The sequence below is a fragment of the Phyllostomus hastatus genome, unplaced genomic scaffold (genome assembly GCF_019186645.2).
Source record: "Phyllostomus hastatus isolate PE091 unplaced genomic scaffold, TTU_PhHast_1.1 phas_scaffold_1066, whole genome shotgun sequence".
Classification (NCBI taxonomy): Eukaryota; Metazoa; Chordata; class Mammalia; order Chiroptera; family Phyllostomidae; genus Phyllostomus; species Phyllostomus hastatus.
The window spans coordinates 21,948,776-21,968,266 of record NW_025334004.1 but is presented as its reverse complement, the minus strand read 5'-3'; the positions used below and the strand labels follow the sequence as shown (position 1 = coordinate 21,968,266).

Genomic DNA, 19,491 nt, shown 5'->3' with positions numbered 1-19,491 from the left:
CTGCCCGTAAGACGGTACAAAGTGGTGACGATAGCAGAGGCTACTACCCCTTTGCGAAAACACCTGTCCCCACCCCTGAATCGCTTGACGGTTTCAAGTACAACGCGAAGAGCACACGATTGTAATCCCTAGCGTGGCGGATAGAAGAGTGAGGCTCAGAAACATTCTACTCCTTGCTCAAGATCTCAGAGGGGTCACACCCGCCGAGCCTGCTCACAGCTGTGCACTCCTCCTGATACAAACATGCCCACCATGACGGTCCGGGCGTGACCCCGGGGCACAACCGACCCACCTCTCCTTCACCGTTCACTGAAAAGTAGTTCATGTCTGGCACATCTTCCAGCTTCACGTGGTTGCAAGCCAGGGGGACGCCGACGTGGCCTAGAACACACCACACCGAGTCAGCGGGGAAACCACAGGACGGTGACCATTCTAGGCACATTTCAGAGGTACTTATGGATTGACTCTAAACATTTTCAAACACCTGAAAAATCATTTGCCAGGATAGGAGGGACTGGACCAAAACCCGAGTTGGCTTTTGCCACATTCACCCAGAGCACCGAGGTCATCTGAACTCATAAGTCCAAGTTCAGTTAGAACCCTTCCCCCAACCACTGTACCTCCCGCCCCAGCCGATGGAGAACGTACCTGGTTTCCAGTCCCCAGGGGTTGTAAACGTGCAGCCAGCAGTGCATTCCGTTTGACCATAAGCTTCAAACACCTGGGAAAAACAAAGAAGGGCTTGGAGACGGCTCGTGATAAAGCAGGACCTGGCCACGCCTTGTGGCAAGACAGGAGGAAGGCAAGGTCTCTGGGGGTTGGAGGACACTCGGCGTCATCACACCTTGAATTCATGCCTGAGCTGCTAAGTCTTTACAAGTGGGGGTTCGCTCAGAAACCAACAAGGTCCAGAAATAGACCAAAGTATAGAAACTTGTACTGTACTTGAGGGAAATATGCCATTTCAAGTCGATGGGAAAAGGGGAGTTTTTCAATAAGGGATGTGCAACCCAGTGGCAGCTGGACTTGAACCTGGGCAATGGAGCACTTTGTAAAGGAAGCAAAGTAGCATTTTTCAAGGGAAATAGCTCTAGCTGCAGTATAGAACAGCGGCTGGCAAGCTCTCTCTCTCTAGGACCAGAGAATAAATAGTTTAGTCATTGGTCTCTGTCTCAGCTACTTAACTCTGCCAATGCAGCAAGAAAGCAGCTGGAGACAATATGGAAGTGAATAGACACGGCGGTGTCCCACTGAAATCTTTCTTTTATAAAAATAGGCAGCCAGCCAGATTTGCCGCATTGTGCCAATCCCTGGTATGAAGGATAACCTTGACCAGAGAGGCCGGTGGGAGGAAACAAGTCGCCAGTACACTGTGGCGGTGGTCGGTGGGGCCGCAGGGTGGGGGTCCTGTGGCAGACAGAGTTGTGAAGGTGGACGGGAAGCCTTTCTGGGAGGGGCACGACAACAGGACCTTCTGCCCTGTCAGTGCAGGGGCTGAGGGAAAGTAGTAGGAGTGGCCGAGGGGGTGCTAATAGGAAACACTAGCGGACCTCTGGCCTTGACATCCACACAGAAGCTTTTTTTTTCATGCCGGTCCCCTCACAGACAGGGGTTCCCCTGTGAGGACTAGCCTGTCTGTTTCACTCATGCTTTGCACGTTGATCACATGAACGAACTAGTTAGCCATTGGGGGGTGGGGGAGGGAAAATACCCACGTCCAAGCCCTTGTACTAAGTTCCAGATGGAGCAGCGACTTAACTGGATAAAAGTAAAACCATAAGATTACCAGAAAATATGGAGGAAAACAGTCTATAAATATTGGGGGCCAGGGAGTGTTATCTAAGCAAACCAAAAACTACAAATAGAAAAGATTAGTCCATCTGACTACATAAAAAATTAGAACTTTCATAGAGCCATACACAAGGCAAAAGATGAGACTAGGAAAAATACTTCTAACGTGACAAAAATGAGGAATACTGCAATATGAAGAACTCTTAGAGAGCAACGTGAAGGAGAACCCAATTATCCTTTGCCTGTTTTTCTATAAGGAAGTGATAGAGTAATTTATGGAACAAATACAAATGCCGATAAGCCATAGAAAAGATGTTCCGGGTTAATAAAAGAAACAAAACCCTACTCAGGTTTTTCATGAGCCCGATGGGTTGAGATGGAAATGACTGACAAAGCCTGTCACTGGCCAGAATATGCGAAGTAAGGCCCCATGCATCATTTGCAGAAATGCATTAAAAAAAATACAAGATCTTCGTGAAGGGAAGTTTGATCATCTATATGAACACATTAACCCCCAAATGTACACTTGAACCCCAAAATCCCTACCTGTCAGGATTTATCCCAAATTGATCATTGTATTAAATACTAAAGAATATAAAGGTATTATCACTTCACTGATTATAATGGCAAAAAAAAAAGGTAAGAAACTCATGTCCATTAATAGGAGACTAGTTATTTAGGTATATTCACCAAACTATTCCCAAACCTCAAAAATAACGTAGATCTTCCTTTCACAAGGAACGATGTGGATGGGACACAGTTTAACAAGTATTTTAGATGCATACATCATGGCTGGAAGGATAATTTCTCCTGATTTTGAGATTTTGGGGTGACTTTCTTTCTGGTACTTTTCAGTTGCGCGTTCAGTTTTATTTAAACAGGGAGCCTCGTTGTTGCCAGAGTGCAATCAGCTACCTTCAAAGGCGCTTGGCTTACCGGACATCCCAGCGCCGCCCGCAGGAAGGTGAGGACGGGACCCGAGATGGGAGCAGCTCCGGTGACCATGATGCGTACCTTCCCGCCCAGGTTGTTCTGTTCAGCAGAAACAAAGAAGACCCACTGAAGCAGATGCCCTCGGCTTGATGACCCACTGTAACATGCATCGAACAACCTACCCACTCTAGTGACGAGAATTGAACTTGGTAGTTTACAATGCACTTAAAACAGGGCCTGGCATTGTGGAAACGCACTTACAATGTTAACTATTGCTGTCACCACTATTCATAGCTGGGACCTGATCTGCATTCTTTAAAAAACATTTCCTCATATAATTTTTATTTTTGGTCCCTACAAATTACTTACGGTTACAACAGACCACCTAAAAAAACATGGTAGCGTGCTAGAACCTAAGTACAATTGGTTTTCTGCATTTTGACCAATTTCTTTCAGTGGCGAAGTTGTCCAAGAGAGATCTTAAGTGGTGAGTGAGCACAGGAGGCGCGAAAGGCTCTCCAGTTAAAGGGACAGCTGACCATCAGAGGGGAAGCTGGGGGTGCCGAGTCAGAGGGCAGCCTGGAAGTTTGCCTAGCTCCGTGCAGGACTTGCCCGACCCACCTGGATCTTCGCAAAGATGAGCTTGTCCCACAGACTGTTTTTTCTGATGATACCCCTTTTCACCTCACTGAATTTACAGGAAATAGCCAAGTTCAGTAAGAACTTCTTCAAGGGTGTCTTGGCTTCATTTTGAACCTGCAGGGTGAGAACTCCTTTTAGTTGGAAACCTTTTAGAGATACTCACCAAGGCTCATCGGTGAGCAAGAGGTGTCTGGCTTAATAAGGAAGTAGCTCTCAATCATGAACTGGTTTTCTGAATAATAAAGATTCCAGAGAGTTATGTCCACATGAAAAAGGAAGTGAACGTGGTACATACATTCAAAGTTCCGGCTCCTCCAGACACCTTGGCAAACAACTTTGACAACTGAGATAATAATCACGTCCTCAAAAGATGGTCATCTACCTACAAAGTCACTACCAGATAAAAAACTGCTTGATGGGCAGCACCCTTAGGGGGTTTTATTTAGTAGGTCAAAGAAAGTCACAGAAATCTAATTTTTTTTTTAACCAGCACCACCTCTTGTTCCCCTTGTCCCCATTTCGCTTACATATGCTAAACTTGGAGAAATACCCCTTTCTCTATAACCAAAGTTCCATTAGCCACAGCATATGAAACCCAGTAGATTTTCCTAGTTAGATCATTTCTTCCCTGTGGACTTCATGCGGACACCATTGTCCAAGTTCACACAATTTGCCCCGTTTCCCTGACTCTGGTCTCATCGTGACTCTATAATCCATCAACCACACTCCTGCCAAAGGAGAGCTTCACCAGCTCAACTCAAAGAAGCCCATCATATCTACAAAACTACATCCGGACTCCATATTCTGGCCTTCAAATCTCCATCCTCCTGGAGGTCAGATTCAAGGAACTCAAAGTTCTTCTCCAGTTCAAAATTCAAAAATGACTCTCAGCCACCTTTCATAATCTGTACTCCCATTTCTGGGCCCCCAGCCAAGCGGGGCTGCTCATCCTCACCCCTAATGCCAACTGTGCCCTAGCCTCTGGATATCTACCCATATCTGTACCATTATTTGGTTCATATCTCACCATCTCTCTCCAAGATCTACACTCAGATGCTGCCTACATTGTATTGTTATTCCTGACACCTCTGTCAGCCCTCAGAAATGGATCTTTTTCCAACATTCGCAAGACTCCCCCTAACAAGTCACTGATAAGGAGTTGGAATATAGAGACTCAAACTAATAAAGTCCTGCATTTTAAAAATAAGTTCCAGCAGTGAGCTGTGTGTTAAGATCATATTACAGAATAACTCTCTCTCAAAAAAAAAGTCCATCCAACAAATGAACAAAAATGATAACTGACTCTAATAAGCCCATGGCATGATGAGGAACTCTTAGAATTGTCAAGGCTGATAGAAACCAGGGCTTTCAAGGTCTAGGGAGCACCTGTGCGCTAGAATGCTGCCAGCCCTATAACCGGGGCCACAGGACAGCAGCACTCGGTGAGACTCACAGGAGCGAAAGGGAATGCTGGGATTGCAGGGGTGGGGGCCAAGCATGGGAGGAAGGGGCACGTGACCTTGTTTCCTTCAGGCTCCCATGACCATGGAATCACGAGGTGACCCGGCACATGGTTAAGAGCCTGGCTGCTGTTACTCTATCATCTGTTCCAAGAGCTCCTTGGAGGAATTAGCCAAACCGAGATGTGAGTGACAATCATACAAGGTGAGCTTGAGGCGCTGGATGCCAGGAAGCAATGAAGGTATTAAAACTACCAGGGTCCTGCCAAAGGACATAGGACCAGCATGCTGGCGCTGCCAACTGCCAAGGTGGAGAAATGTGAACACGGAAAAGAATGAAGGAAATAGATTAAACATCCAAATGGGCAAATCATTAGTCCATAATATTACAAAGAAAGTCATCTCATTGGCCAGTTTTAAAGATCGCTGGGGCACCGAGTCAGCATTTTGAAGACTGATACATAAAGGAAAAGAATGAAATATTGTTATGCTCTTATGGAAGAATCTCAGCTAACGAATGTGGGAGAAATGGTTGACTTACAAAAATCACCATTTTGCTCTAAAGAAAAGTAGAGCACTGATTAGTGACAGCTGAAGTAATTATGTGACAGTGATTCTGGACTGACCCCTTACTAGATGTGACCCTGGACAAGTTACTTGACTTCTGAGGGTCAGTCTCTTCACCTGTAAGTGAGGGGTAGTAAGTGCAGGCCTCACGTGGTTTTGTGAGGAGTAGATGCTGGAATGCACATGAAATGTTTATCATAAGCCTCAGCAAGCAGCTCAATGACCAGAAGCTGTAGTGAAAGCACCGTAACAACTTCCCAGGAAGTTGGCTCAATTTGGAGGGGCACCCAAAGTCTCTGAATTGAGCTCTTCCTCCAGATTAGGTCCAAATAGTCTCATTCAGAGGCAAAAGGGATTTATTTATTATATTTATTATGGCTTTTCACAAGTGCATTTATAAGTGTGGATGTATGTAGATGCTTGTAGGGAGAGTGTGGCTGGCATGAAAGCAGACAGATTCTCAACAACACAGAGCCCCTAAGAGCCTCAGCTAGGCCTGAACCACGGACGGTCCCTGCCTCGCACTGTCAGCCCAGCGGGAGCAAGGTCCGTACCTTATCGTAGACCCTGTTAAGGAGGCGAGGCACCACGGGAAACAACGTGGGCTTCAGAGCCTTCATGTCATCCTGCAGCAACCGAATATCTCCTTGGAAGAATCCAACTCTGGCTCCACAAGAGTAGGCGACGGTCTAGAAGCAAAACCGAGGAACAGGGCTCAGGTGGGGCCTGTCTTCAAGAGGGTGTCTCCAGAGACTTTGCTGCTCATGGTGCCTTTTATTGCCCCAGCACTAAGAAAAACCACCGCCCATTAAACTGGAACATGCCCGTAATTGTAAGACTGTCTCAGTTTCCAAAATGTTAAAATGTAAAAAAAATATGCTCATTAGAATTGATATTATATTAATCAGATATCAATATTTTAGTCCAAGGACCTGAATCTGTCATTTATTATTTCATGCATTAACAGAGAAGCTGGTCAAAGAAGTATTTAAGAATAGGACCGAGAGCCAAATGATCATTTAGAGGCAGGGCGGGGCGCGGTGTGGAGCAGAGGAAAGATTTTTTCTATTCCTACTACCAGCTGTGTTTTTCTGAAAGGCCAGCATTGCTTTCAAATCAGCCTCAGAATGGCATGAAAAGCCTGGAGGCCACTCACGGACGGGCAGCTCCCCGCCAGGGCACATGGTCCCAAACGACTCTGTCTCACACACTCTGGACTTCTTACCTGAACCAAAGGCTTCTTCTCTGGCCCTTTGTAGGGAACTACCTTTTCTCTAATCCTAGATCTTTTCAAAATTTCTAACCAAAATAAAATTAAAGAGAACAAAAAAGATCTCCTATCGCAAGTCAGAAGTCAGGGTCGATAGTAGTAAGCTCCTGGCTCTGACCTCGCTGGACTCACAGACACTGCGGGGGGAAGGCAGGAGCAAGCCTGAGCCCGTCGGACACAGCAGACTTAACGGAGGAAGGCGCCACGGCAAGTTGGGGGGGGTGCCGAGATTCCGACTCAGCTGTGCCGACTCCCTGCCTGTGCCCTTCGCATCATCACGGGAAGGACTGTAAGTGTTGGGTAGCTACCTGTGGCATAAACGTGGGACTAGGAAGTCAAGACTCCCCTTCCACATACCTGCCAGAGACAGGGCACTCACCTGTACAACCCTCTCAAACATGTGAGCCAACGGGAGGTAGGATATGGTCACATCTTCAGGGGTGGGCACAAAAGTATTCTGTGGATCGGGAATGGAGAGGAGACAGAATTGGATTAACGCCAACCTTCTCTTCCAAAGGAGATTTCAGAACCACTCCTATCAACTACAGTTACTAAGACTCTGTTGTGTATTTGAAAGCTGCTAAGAGAGTCGACCTTAAAAGTTCTCGTCACAGGAAAAAAGAATGTGTAACTAGGTGCAGTGGTGGATGTTAACTCGACTTCCTATGAGGATTGTTTTGTAATACGTACAAATACCGAATCATCAGGTTGCACACCTGCAACTGTTATAATGATAGATGTCAATTATATCTCCTTTAATTTTTTTTTTTTAATGTAAAACAGCCCTGGCTGGTATGGCTCAGTGGATTGAGCGCAGGCTGCAAACCAAAGCATCGCAGGTTCGATTCCCAGTCAGGGCACATGCCTGAGTTGCAGGCCACAGCCTCCAGCAACTGCACATTGATGTTTCTCTCTTTCTCCTTCCCTTCCCTCTCTAAAAATAAATGAATAAAATCTTTAAAAAAAATGTAAAACTGCTTCCTTCCAGGATATCACGCACAGTTGTGCGGGTGGTACAGGGTGTGAGTGTAAGAGGTGTACTGAGTGCAGAGGGCCGTGGTGGGCCGAAAAGACCAAGGCGCGGGAAGGCACACTCCTCCCCACAGAGATGCACGCGTCTTTGTCCACACTCAGGCCCGCCCCGTGTTTTTTTTTCCTCTCTGCCTCCTCTACCTTCAAGGTTAAAATCTTATGGCAGATTCACGTGGTAATGAGGCCTTCTTTTTCAATTGTCCACTGACCTCCACACATTTGAGAAAAGCAGCAGCGTCTGAAACAACATTTTGGTGGGTTAGCATGGCTCCTTTGGGGTCGCCTGTAGAAAACAGAGGTGGAGAGAAAGATCCTTCAGGCAACGGACAGGTAGCCATTGGCTTTGAAATCAGAAACTCCATTCAACTGGTTCTGTTCCAGAGAGCCAAGAGCTTGTCCTGGCACCATGTCTTTGAGGGAATGGTTTAGGACTCTGTTTATGAATGATTAATGTCCCCAGAGATTCTGCTGCTGACAGCCTTCTACCACCACACAGGGCACAGCTGTAATCTCAGATAGCAACACCTTCTTCCTTGTGTTGTTTCTATGTTTAAGACGTCAGAGCTAACAACACTTTATACACTGGGCAGAATGGAATGGATGTAACAGTGGGTCCTCGTGGGCCACATTAAAAGCGATAAAGAGTTCTAATAGAGAGGTAGCTGCCAGGTGGGGATGGGGTGCCCAGTGATCTGTATAGAACTATCACTGCATCATCTTAATTGAATGACCATTCTAGCGGTCGGTGTCAAGTTGAGAGAGTGGTGGGTTGGGGAAGAAAGTTGATTTTCTGATGCCATCTTTAAGACCCTTTTAAATGTGGATTTAAGAAACCCACAACATGTAGACACCTCCCAGTATGTTCAGTGACGTTTACTTGCAGATGCATCCAGTTTTTTACCTGGGTACTCGAAGGCAAAAGCCTCAGGTGGTGAGCCCCTAAGGAAGGGGTTCACTTATTTACTAGCCTACCAGGGGTTAGTGACTCAAGCCACGTTTTTGGCTGACCAGGGGCCTCTGGGACAGCCTCATGGGCACTGACCTGTGGTCCCACTGGTGAAGCAGATGATGCCCAGGTCTTCTGGTTCAGGAGGCTGGAAGAGGAAGCACAAGGGCTTAGTCTACCATGAACTTCAGGAGTTGAATACTCAGGGTTCAAATTTGAGCAGAAGAAAACTTACCATGGGTTTTCTGAAATTCTCTTTGCCTATGTTCTGCAATGGGCAGAAAACCAACAAAGACAGACGTTAGGTGAGACAGAGAGACCCATGACAAACACAACCCTCCCCCTCTTCACAAGAATACATCTGGGAATACAACAGAAATTTCAACCTGGATCAGGCCCAGAAGCCCTATGGAAAAGCATCAGTTTATCTAGATTACAAAGCTTAAGAGGCCAGATCCCAAATGTCCAAACTTCCCACCATACTCTTAAGGTTCAGTCACTCATCCCCATTCTTAAATCTGTTTGAATAATATGTATAGTGACAGGGGAAGGCTTACTACGTACCACTCACTGTCCTGCGTACTTTCTATGTGTTAACTCAGTTACCTCTTTAAGTGCCCTGTGAGGTAGGGACTATTTTATACTCATTTCACAGAAAGGGAAAAGGAGAGATGGATTAAGTTGCCCAAGGGCCCCTAACTGGTAGTGCCTAGCTCTGGGACCACATCCTTAATGCCACGAACCACTGCACCTATCCATTCTCTACTTAGAAGTCTGTGCTCACTGGCCACAGACCTTAACTCCTCCCCTGGCATGGTTTCCCAGTTGTCTTGGGGGAATTACTCTTGAAGCTGCACAGCATGAGTCTAATTTACTCCTGTCCTGCCACCCCTGGAGGACAGCAACCCACACGCGTTCTTGCTTAGATGCCCAGCCAGGAGCCCACAGTGTCAGACCGGCCTTGGAGCTGCGGGCTGAGTTTCAGGCCATTACCTCAGCATCAGCCAAGGATAAGACCTCCACTTTGCTCTTCTCCCCTCTTTCTTTCAGGTCCTCATTAAAGGGGTCCATGAGGATGATCAGTTTCAGGCCTGGAGTGAGGTTCTTCTCCACATTTTCCAGCAGGACCGATGCTTTTTGGGGGGTATCACAGATCACAACACCAATATCAGCTGAAAGCAGAAATGGAGCCAGAGGTCATCTCCCTGCTCTGCTACGTAGCTCACGGTCTTATAAGGAGGAAGGGATTTTTGAAAATTTCAAAGCTAGTGGGTCCCCCAAAGGCTGTTAGTTATGACTGCAAATGAGGTTTGTAATGCATAAAACCTGAGACATTCCACTGGCATTAACTGAAGCAGAGGCAAGGCTCCCTTGTGGCTGTCAGCACAGCTTGGTCTCTAGAGAAGCCACACACTTCTTTCTGCTTAAGGACACAGACCACTCGTGGTGGGGTCGCCGAGGTGTGGTCCTGCCATTGTGTTTTATTTGGGGGAGGCGAGAAGGGGGTAGAAGGGAAAGAAGGGGGCACACTGAATTTTAGCAGACAAGCATTTCGTGGTCCTAAATGTTAGCATTTGCTTTGAGACTTATTTACACAAATAGAAAATGCCTGATTGTGTCTACAGTTGGAATGGACCTAGTCATTTAATCTATTTCTATGAAAGAAAGTAACATCTTGGATATGTGGAAGGGCGTTACTTGCCCATTGAACTTGTACTTGACAATGGTAATGTTTTCACAGACTCATCATAAACATTGGCACACACTGGTAAACTGTACTGACTTAGATTCACAAGAGTAGGAATTTAGACAGTAAGTTTCACAGCCATTTAGTCACTCTGGACTTTTCTCCAGTGTGGCCAAAGTAAATAGCCTCATCTTATAAACTCCATTGTCATACTATGTCACCTTAAAGCATTTCATTGACTCTACTATCTGTGCATAGCCCTGCCTCGTGGACTTTTTGTAACTTCCCTGTAAAGTACAGTATATTGTAGGTATTACCGGACAGCAAAGACCTGAGCATTTTTCTGCTAACAAAAGCAGACATTGAGGAATTACTCAGCATGAAGAAAGAACTGAGTTGTAATGTAATAGCAAATTTTTACCCTTATTAATAATGTATATGACGGCTTCTGCTCCCAAGGTGTCATACAGGGGGACGGCCACCATGGAGTATGTGTAACACGCTAACTCGGAGATGATCCACTGTATGGAGAGAAGTTCACATAAGGACTAGGGCACACTTTGAAGAGGAAAAACATTAGTCATTTAGCCAACAGAATCTTTTGTGGTTACTTTGCATTAAAAAATCACTGTGGGTCATTAGGGGCACAGCTAATGCTACAAAGTACAGTTAAATAAAGGAGATAAGATAGGCACAGACAACTATAATACAAAGGTAGACCGGGGTACAAAGGTGGAGTGTGATACATTCCATCCGTAAGAGGTATGGAGAGCAGCATTAGGGAGCTTTAAGGATGCAGCGGTTGCTTTCAGGGGTGGAGTAAAGCCTCTCTGGGGCTGCTGTGGGGAAAACAATAGAAACTGGGCAGGGCTGTGGAAGACTGGTGAGAGAGGGCTGTGGGGGTGGAGCCAGCAGTCATTCTGGGAATGAGCGAGCAAAGGTAGGCGAGCATGACGTCGATGCACACACATCAGGAAGCACGAAGAGTGACAGAAAAGGAGTCCAGGCATGGGAGGCGGAATTGCAGCCCTGGCCCCTGGCGCCATGAATGTTGGTCGTGGGGCCTTTAAAGAGGTAATTAAGGTTGAATGAGTTCATAGGGTGGCGGGTCCTAATCTAATATGATTTGTGTCCTAAGAGGAGGAAGAGACACCAGGATGACAGAGAAAAGATCACGTGGGGACACTGTGAGAAAGCAGCCAATGTCAAGGAAAAATGAAAGTCCCCAGGAGAAACCAGGCAGGCTGAAACCTTGATCTTGGACTTCCAGCCTCCAGAACTATGAGAAAATATATCTCCTTTGTTGAAACCACCAGTTTCTGGCATTTTGCTATAGCACCCCTACAGACTAATTCACTAGGTTTGGTCCTAATTTCCTAAACTGGAGTTGAAGATATGTCTTCTCACTGATGCTGGGTGTAACAGATTCATTCCAATCATCTTAATGTCTGAAATCTGCTCTCACTGGTCAGTCTCAGTAGCAGTGGACACCCTGGCTTACTTCAGGCACAACATGAAAGTTCCAACTCTCACATGAGTACATCCTTTTCTAGAACATCCCCTATGGGCCAGTCCCTTTTAGCTTCTTTGTTTTCCTCATGCGACAGACTGACTTAGAATGACTCTTAATGGGCTGGAAAATAAGAGAAGTCTAAGTCACCTAGGGTAGAACACTACACATTCAACCAGGAATTAAGGAGGCCCTGAGTTGTCACTCGCTCAAGAGGAAGAATATTTAAAGAATATGAGATCTTTAAATAGCTTTGGTAAGTCATCAAGTGTCAGAGTGATGGATTAGGGGTGGGTTTACAGTGTTTAGACTTAGCCCGGACTCATTGGCTTGAGTTAACTTCAATATGGTTACCTCTGGCCTGTTCTGAGCAAAGATGCCAACGAAACAGTCTTGTGATGGCTTATATCCTTTATGCAAGAGACAGGAGCCCAGGTACTCTGCTCGATCAGACACCTACGAAAAAGGGAGAAAGGAGAGAGGCAAAAACAGCAGTCAAGACCCAAAGGGACCAAACTAGCAAAGTGATATCACACCAGCAAAAGAAGTTTTCCCAATCATGGGCCTGACTCACCTGTTTGTAGGACAGCCATCTGTAAGGCTGGTTTGGTTTTCTGTATCCCAGGCAAGGCCCATTGTCTAAAAACGTAACGTTAAAAGAATATCATCTCCATTTGCAAATTCTGTGGCCAGATAAGGTAAAGGGGAATTAGGAAGCGACAGGGCACAAAAGGTAAACCTAGCTAGAATGTGGGCTTCTCTCATGTGCCAAGGAAGTGCAAAAGCAGGAAGTACTCAGTTCTCAAAGACAAAGAAAGTCTTAGAAACTATGCTGGGAACCCTTGGGAAATTCTACAGAACAGAGGAGGCTCGGTGTTGGCGTATGTGACCTCCATGGTAACAGGCGTTCAGGGAAAGCCATGCTTAGGGGACTAGCCCCAGTCCTGCGACCAAGTGGAAGCCCGCAAGCAGGCGGCCTGCATCGGATAATCTTGGACTGAGCATCCCTGTAATAAAAAAGTATGCTCACAAAAATGTAGAAAAAAATCAAACTGTAAGTTGTCAATAATCTTGTCACGTAAATACCAGTTTACACTGATATGCTTTTCATTGTTCCTTTGCATCGTTCTATAGGGTTATGACATACATATTCAATTTGTCCTGCTTCCTTTCCTTGTGTGATATAAACATCCCCATGTTTATTTATTTATTCTCTGTAGAGATCTTTGTGGCCTTATGATGGCCTATAGATGAAGGGTTTTCCTGTAGTTGACTTAACTCTCATTGTGGATGTTTAGATTATTTCCAAGTTTGACACCTTCAATAATGCTATGGCAAATATTTTCAAATTTAGAACATTTTCTTGGAATGATGTCCCTCAAAGGAAAGAACTGAGCTGGGAGGTGGGGGGTGGTTGGCATGGCGCAGGTTTGACACCTAGCACCACCTGGTAGGCACTACAATTAAGCACTACAATGGGGCTTAATATGACCCCATTGTAACCATTTGCTTTTCTCCCACCAGGAACATATCAAGTCATAGACACTAAATAGCATCTTTTAAAACATGCTCTATGGTCTAGGTTTAAGCAATTATTACTTTAGTTGAAGTTTCTTTAACAGCTAGTAAAATAGGACCTTTCTCCTATTGGTGGAATTTCATTTACTCTCATCCATTCGGGTACTCTGCCTGTGTTTAGGAGTGTCTCCTGAAATACCCAAGGCTCACTGGAACGAGAAGGGCACACGCATGCACATACATGCAGCTCCACATACCACGTGCATTTCCTTTCAGTATCTTTATAATTGTGCCTTATGTTTGACAGTAAAAGAATTAAACTTCTGAACATCTCAACTACTCAGTCTTACTAAAATTAAAAATAAGTGTAGGAGTATCCACTTACTAAACAGTGGTCTCAGCCCCAGAAGCCACGAGGTTGTGATGGGAAGCTAAGCAACAAGCCTAACTGGCTGAGAAGTCAGCATGAGACCGTGTTATAAATACAATGGTAGAAGGAAAGGGAATTTGACATAGAGGCTCCAGCCGATTTCTGAGAGGACTTCAGGTCCTGCTAAAAGGAAGCATTCCGAGAGAGGGTTACCAGGAATTCAGAGGTAAATATGGAAACTTTCAGACTAAGTGACAAAGGAAAAAGGAAGGAAAGCAGGAAAGGAATAGCTGCTCTGATTAAAAAGGTATAAAAAATAAATGAAGAGACTGTCTGCCGGAAACATTAGTACTTTTTCTTCCTGCTGAAACAGCTGCATAAAAGTTCAAGAAGTCAAGTCTCAGACTCTAATTTTCCATGAAGCCAGGCAAGCCCTGTCCTACCAGGTGCTCGAGGCCCCCTGCTCCAGCCCAGAGTGATGCTCCACCAATGAGCTTGCACTAATGTTAATTATCAGTGATAGCTACCAATTGCGGAATGCTTACTCCATGTGAGGCACATTCACTCATTTGGCCATTGCAACTATTGTTACCCCCATGGTACAGAAAGACAGAAAGGACTCGGATAGCTTAGTGTCTTCAAGCTCACCCAGTAAGTGGCAGAGCTGATGAATGTGGGAAAAACTGCACTGCATCTTCCTTATCATCTCCCCATAGGTGAAAATTCTAGCAGAGGCCCAGGGCCAAGGAACCAGTCCCGTAATTGGCCCAAAGGGGCACCAATTCAGGTCTCATTAAAATCTGTGCCCTAATCAGCTTTAGCCTGATTAGCCAAAGTCCCAATCAGGCAAGAGCCATGCCTTTGATTAACTTAGTTCAGATCAGCTTGGCAAAATTGCTGCCCTAAGTTAAGTAGAGTTGAAACTATGGCGTGACAATCCCTCCTCCCAACCAAGCTTTGTTAAACATTCAGATTCTTAGGTCTCATCTGGAATTTTGATTCCTTTTAACAAGCAGAGCCAGAGAATCTATCTTTTAAACATTATCCACAGGCGACTCGCAACACAGACCATCTACTGGGTAGGGGTTAAAAGTGTATGTTGGGGTGGATGGACTCAACCCCAGTGGGGATCAGATGGGTCATTTCTCTTTGGAAATCGCCAGGCCAGATTTCCCATGTCTGCTGACATGAGAAGTGAATTTAATTTTATTTGTTCAGTTTTAATTTAGCAGTGAAGGAAAAACAAACCTCTAAATGAAGTATCTTATGCAACGTTTTCTAGTTCTGTCATCTCCACAATGTTCCCGAACCTCAGAGCCTCTATTTTCTCACTTTAAAAAATGATAGTCATTAGTCAGGGCACAAGCCTGGGTTGCAGGCCAGGTCCCCAGTAGGGGGCGCATAAGAGGCAACCATACACGGATGTTTCTCTTCCCCTCTTTTTCCCTCCCTTCCCCTTCCTCTAAAAATAAATAAATAAAATCTTTTTTAAAAAAAGGATAGTAATTAATTCCTGAGGTTTAGGGGCAATTAGTAGATGGTATATGAGCAATACCTATTGCATAGCTACCACTTGGCAGGAGTTGGCTATTAAGTATTATCGTAGTCATAGTTAAAGGCAGAAGGGAGGCAGGGATAAGGAGTCACATACACAAACCTATGCCTGGACATAATGTCACCCCAAAGAAAAAAGATATAGGAAGAGCTATAAGCCAATAGCTTTTGGAAGGAAACTAACATACTTAGTATTGCGTTCAATGATAAAAGATATATGTACTGAAGCTTGGTATGTTCCAAGTGAACCCACCAAAGCCTGCATGGTGCCATTTCAAAGAAAGTCCAAAAGATCATTGTCTTCTGTGATACTAAGGGTAGCAGCCTGGGCTGGTGGTATGGTTTTGGGGTCAGGGCAAGGTAAGAAGTCAGGAGGCCTAAATGCTAATTCTGGTTCAGATTCTGCATCTGGGGAATCGCATTCATAAAAGCATGTTCTAAACAAATGAACTAGTGGGTTGATCAAAATACTTTCCTATCCATCATTGTTGATGCTTTAACAACAACTTGGCGGGCAAGATCTTGCGTTAACAGCAAACAGTAGTCCCAGCCACAGAAACCACGCAGGCTGTGATAGGAGGCTAAGGAACAAGCCTAACTGGCTTAGAAGCCAAAATGAGACCAAGTTACAAGTAGAAAAGTAAAAGGGGAAGGAATTTGACATAGAGGCTGCAGCCAAATTTCTGAGAGGACTGCAGGTCCCGCCAAAAGGAAGCATTCAGAAAGAGGGTTGCTAGGAATTCAGAGGTAAATATGGAAACTTCCGGACTAAGGGGCAGGAAAAAGGAAAGAAAGCAGGAAAGAGATAGCTGCTCTGTGTTACATGAGGGACAGATTCAGGGAGGCAAATTCGTGTGTACAGGGTCACACAGCTGGAAATGGAAGGACGGGGTTTCCAGCCCAAGGCTGTCTTACATTGTCTCCTGCTACTGCGATTTTCTGATTCCTGCACCCACCCCGACACCGCTCATGTCACCTCCGTTCTGTGTGTTGGAACTCTACCCGCACGCCAGTGGGTGTTCAGAAGTGAGACAAGAAAGCAGAAGTATAGAACACCCCATACGGGTCTCTTTACAGGCAAGGCGAGACTGCCGGGCTTACCAGACACAGCAAGTCCTCTTTTGAACACTTCATACAATGTCTTGGCATCTGAGAAGTAGTAGCTTAGCAGGTCATTGTTCTTCTGGTAAGCATTCCTCCGTGCTCCTCCCTAAGACACAAGGCCACGTTTAGGCCGAGTCGGAGTCTCGCCCCACCCTTTCCAGACCCTTTCAAATGGCACTGAAGAGAACGTAAATACTGACCATTGATGTCACAGGAATGAGCCCCCTATCCTGTTCAATCCATTTTTTAAGTCTCAAAATGGAAGTTTCTTTACACATAGGAACCCAGAGACGGTCACAGTTAGGTTTTTGGCAGTCTCCCCCCAGCTCTCTGGGAGCATGTGCGCGCACACACACACACACACACACACACACACACCCCACATGAGAGATAATGTTACTGTTTTTATCCTTTAAAATTCATATCAAGTTCCAACATCTATGAAATGTGCGATATATTCTAGGCACTGTTGAAATACTGTAGGTGTAAAGTAAGTTAAGACAAAATCGCTAGCCATGAGCCCCTTGTAAGTGAAAGTTTTGGAATGAGGGTGGGGTCATAAGGGGAAAACATGTAAATATAATATGGTGGTGTACATGCTGAAATGAAATATATGTTTTGGGAGACTAGTGAAGCAACCAATTCCACATTAAGTAGACAGGCTATAAAGAAAAAAACGATATTTCAATAGAAGCTTTGAAGATAAGTAAGCACTGACTAAAGAGGTGTGGGTTGGCACAGGTGAGAGAAAGGGTAGTTCAAAGTCAAGGGACAGCCTGAATAAAGGCACAGAGGCCAGAAAACACATTGCAGCCTGGTGGACAGCTAGAGAACAGGGTGTTTGCGGAAGAGGGAGTAGCTACAGACACGTCTAGAAATGTCTGCTGGAACTACAGGGTCAGGGCCTCATGTGGATATTGGAGCTGCAATGGTCCAACCCTCATGAAAATTAGTCTAGAAAGAAATAAGCATCAATTAAATAAGCATGCAAAAGGGGCCATTAGAGTACAGGGTAACACATGAGACTCTAACAAGAGATCTGACTTGTCTGGAGCACCGGGGAAGATTCCCATGAGATGTCGCATTAACTTAAGATGTCAAAAATAAAGTTCCTTGTTTAGTAAAGGAAGATAGGGTCTATTTTCATAGGTGGGCTGAGGAAGATGAAAGAATGAAAAGTGATTCAGAGTCAACTTTAGGCAACTGGCTAAGAGGTGAATTTTATTGAGATAGAGCAGGAAGGGAAATGAGAGAGGGTATGGTGCTCATTTGTATGTGCATGTGCATGTATGTGTGTGTATGCAGGGAGAAGAAAAGCAATAAAGAGACTCATTGTTGCCCTGGCTGGTGTAGCTCAGTGGATTGAGTGTGGGCTGTGGACCAAAGGGTCGCTGGTTCAATTCCCAGTCAGGGCACATGCCTGGGTTGTGGGCCAGGTCCCTAGAAGGGGAGCACATGAGAGGCAACCACACATTAATATTTCTCTTCCTCTCTTCCTCCTTCCCTTCCCCTCTCTTTAAAAATAAATAAATACGAATCTTTTTAAAAAGAGAGAGACTTGTTGACCTTGAGATACTTGAGCCTCACTGAGGACTGGAACTCAGGGGAGAGGTCAGAACTAGAAGGTCGTATTTGGTTGTCATAGCCTCTTAGGTCCATTTCAAGTCATAGGAGAGGAAGGGTTTTCTCAGAGGTGAGGAAGTAAAGCAGGGATTGGCTCACATCTGGCCCGAACCTGCTTTTACAAATAAAATTTTATCGGAGCACAGCCATGCTTGTTCAGTTGTACGTTGTCTGGCGCTTTCACACCACCAGAGCAGAGTTGGGCGGCTGGCAACAGAGCCCACCTGGCCTGCACAGCCTGAACGGTCTGGCCTTTACAAAACATGTTCGCCCACTCCTGCTTCAGAGAAATCAAGAGATGGTGAGACTGCAACTCCAGGATGAAGAGAGGAAACAACCTAAGTGACAAAGAGGGGCTGCCTTGGAATTAGGAAGAAATCGTGAGAGGCAAAAGGAGAAGTTTTAAGAAAGAAGTCTCCAGTCAATTGAGAGGAAGGTGGAAGGATAAATCATTAAATTTGGAGGTTAGATTTTCAGTGACCCAGAGAAGTTTGGGGAGATGGTAGTAGTGAAGGTCTGACCTCGGGGGATTGAAATTCAAGTGAGGATATCAACAAACCGCCTGCTCTTACAGAACTCTGGTGGGAAAAGGAAGGAGTGAAACCAGACGGTGGCCTGAAGCAGCAGGATCAGTAGGAGAGGACAATGCAGTGAAGGGGATAGAAACACGCCAGAATAAAAGAACAGGCAGTGAACAGCGCAGTTAACTCGGAATAAGAGTCCCAAGTAGATGAGAGAAGTTCAATAAAAGATCAGAAGGGGCTTAGATTTACAAAGGAACAGGAATGCTTTTTTTTTCCCCTCTGAAAAGGGTCGAAGATGAAAAATGACCGAGAGAATATTCTTGAAGCTTCCCCTTCGCTCAGAGATATCAGAAGCTGTGTGATTTGCTGAAAGTTGGGGAATTGATGGGAAAAGATCGACTTCTGTCTGTTTTAAGAATGAATAGTAAGTCCAAGCTGGAATTTAACTCAGTAAGTTATTTATCATTTTCAGACATTGGGCATCTCTATAAAAATATTCTCCTGCCTTGAAAGTTCTGCGTCTATCATCTAGACCAGTGATTTCCAACCTTTTTCATCTCGCGGCACTCATAAACTACTGTGGTTCTGTAGCACACCAAAAAATATGTTATATTTTTTGCCAATCTGACAAAAAAAGGTATAATTTTGATTCATTCACACCAGGCAGCTACTGTTGTGTTGGCTGTTGTCATTTTCTGATTTGACAATTTGAAGGAAAATAAGTCAGTGCCCCAACTCAATCAACAGTCAGGTGTTACACGTAAAAAAAAAATTCTTGTGGCACACTGATTAAAAATCACTGATCTAGATCTTAGTTTGGCAAACTTTTTCCATAAAGGGATAGATGGTAAATAGGCTTTGTGAAACATACATGATCTACCCCTCTTTTTAATTTTTATTTTATGTTTTTACATACTCCTTTAAAAATGTAAAAGCCATTCTTAGCTTGCTAGTCCCATA

The 19,491-nt window shown here is 45.0% G+C and overlaps 1 protein-coding gene across 3 annotated transcripts in view; it reads right to left on the bottom strand.

Moving 5' to 3' along the window:
* The window catches only part of ACSL5 (acyl-CoA synthetase long chain family member 5), a 42,105-nt gene that overhangs the window by 4,792 nt on the left and 17,822 nt on the right, over window positions 1-19,491 (bottom strand). For all 3 annotated transcript variants that reach the window (XM_045854006.1, XM_045854005.1, XM_045854007.1), the window contains exons 3-16: window positions 16,382-16,490; window positions 12,413-12,477; window positions 12,193-12,294; window positions 10,750-10,849; window positions 9,635-9,813; window positions 8,877-8,909; window positions 8,738-8,789; window positions 7,905-7,978; window positions 7,043-7,120; window positions 5,948-6,082; window positions 3,346-3,480; window positions 2,728-2,823; window positions 649-721; window positions 293-381 (exon numbers count right to left, since the gene is read on the bottom strand). In XM_045854006.1, the coding sequence (XP_045709962.1) occupies window positions 293-381; window positions 649-721; window positions 2,728-2,823; window positions 3,346-3,480; window positions 5,948-6,082; window positions 7,043-7,120; window positions 7,905-7,978; window positions 8,738-8,789; window positions 8,877-8,909; window positions 9,635-9,813; window positions 10,750-10,849; window positions 12,193-12,294; window positions 12,413-12,477; window positions 16,382-16,490 (1,320 nt within the window). The remainder of the gene's footprint in view (window positions 1-292; window positions 382-648; window positions 722-2,727; window positions 2,824-3,345; window positions 3,481-5,947; window positions 6,083-7,042; window positions 7,121-7,904; window positions 7,979-8,737; window positions 8,790-8,876; window positions 8,910-9,634; window positions 9,814-10,749; window positions 10,850-12,192; window positions 12,295-12,412; window positions 12,478-16,381; window positions 16,491-19,491) is intronic.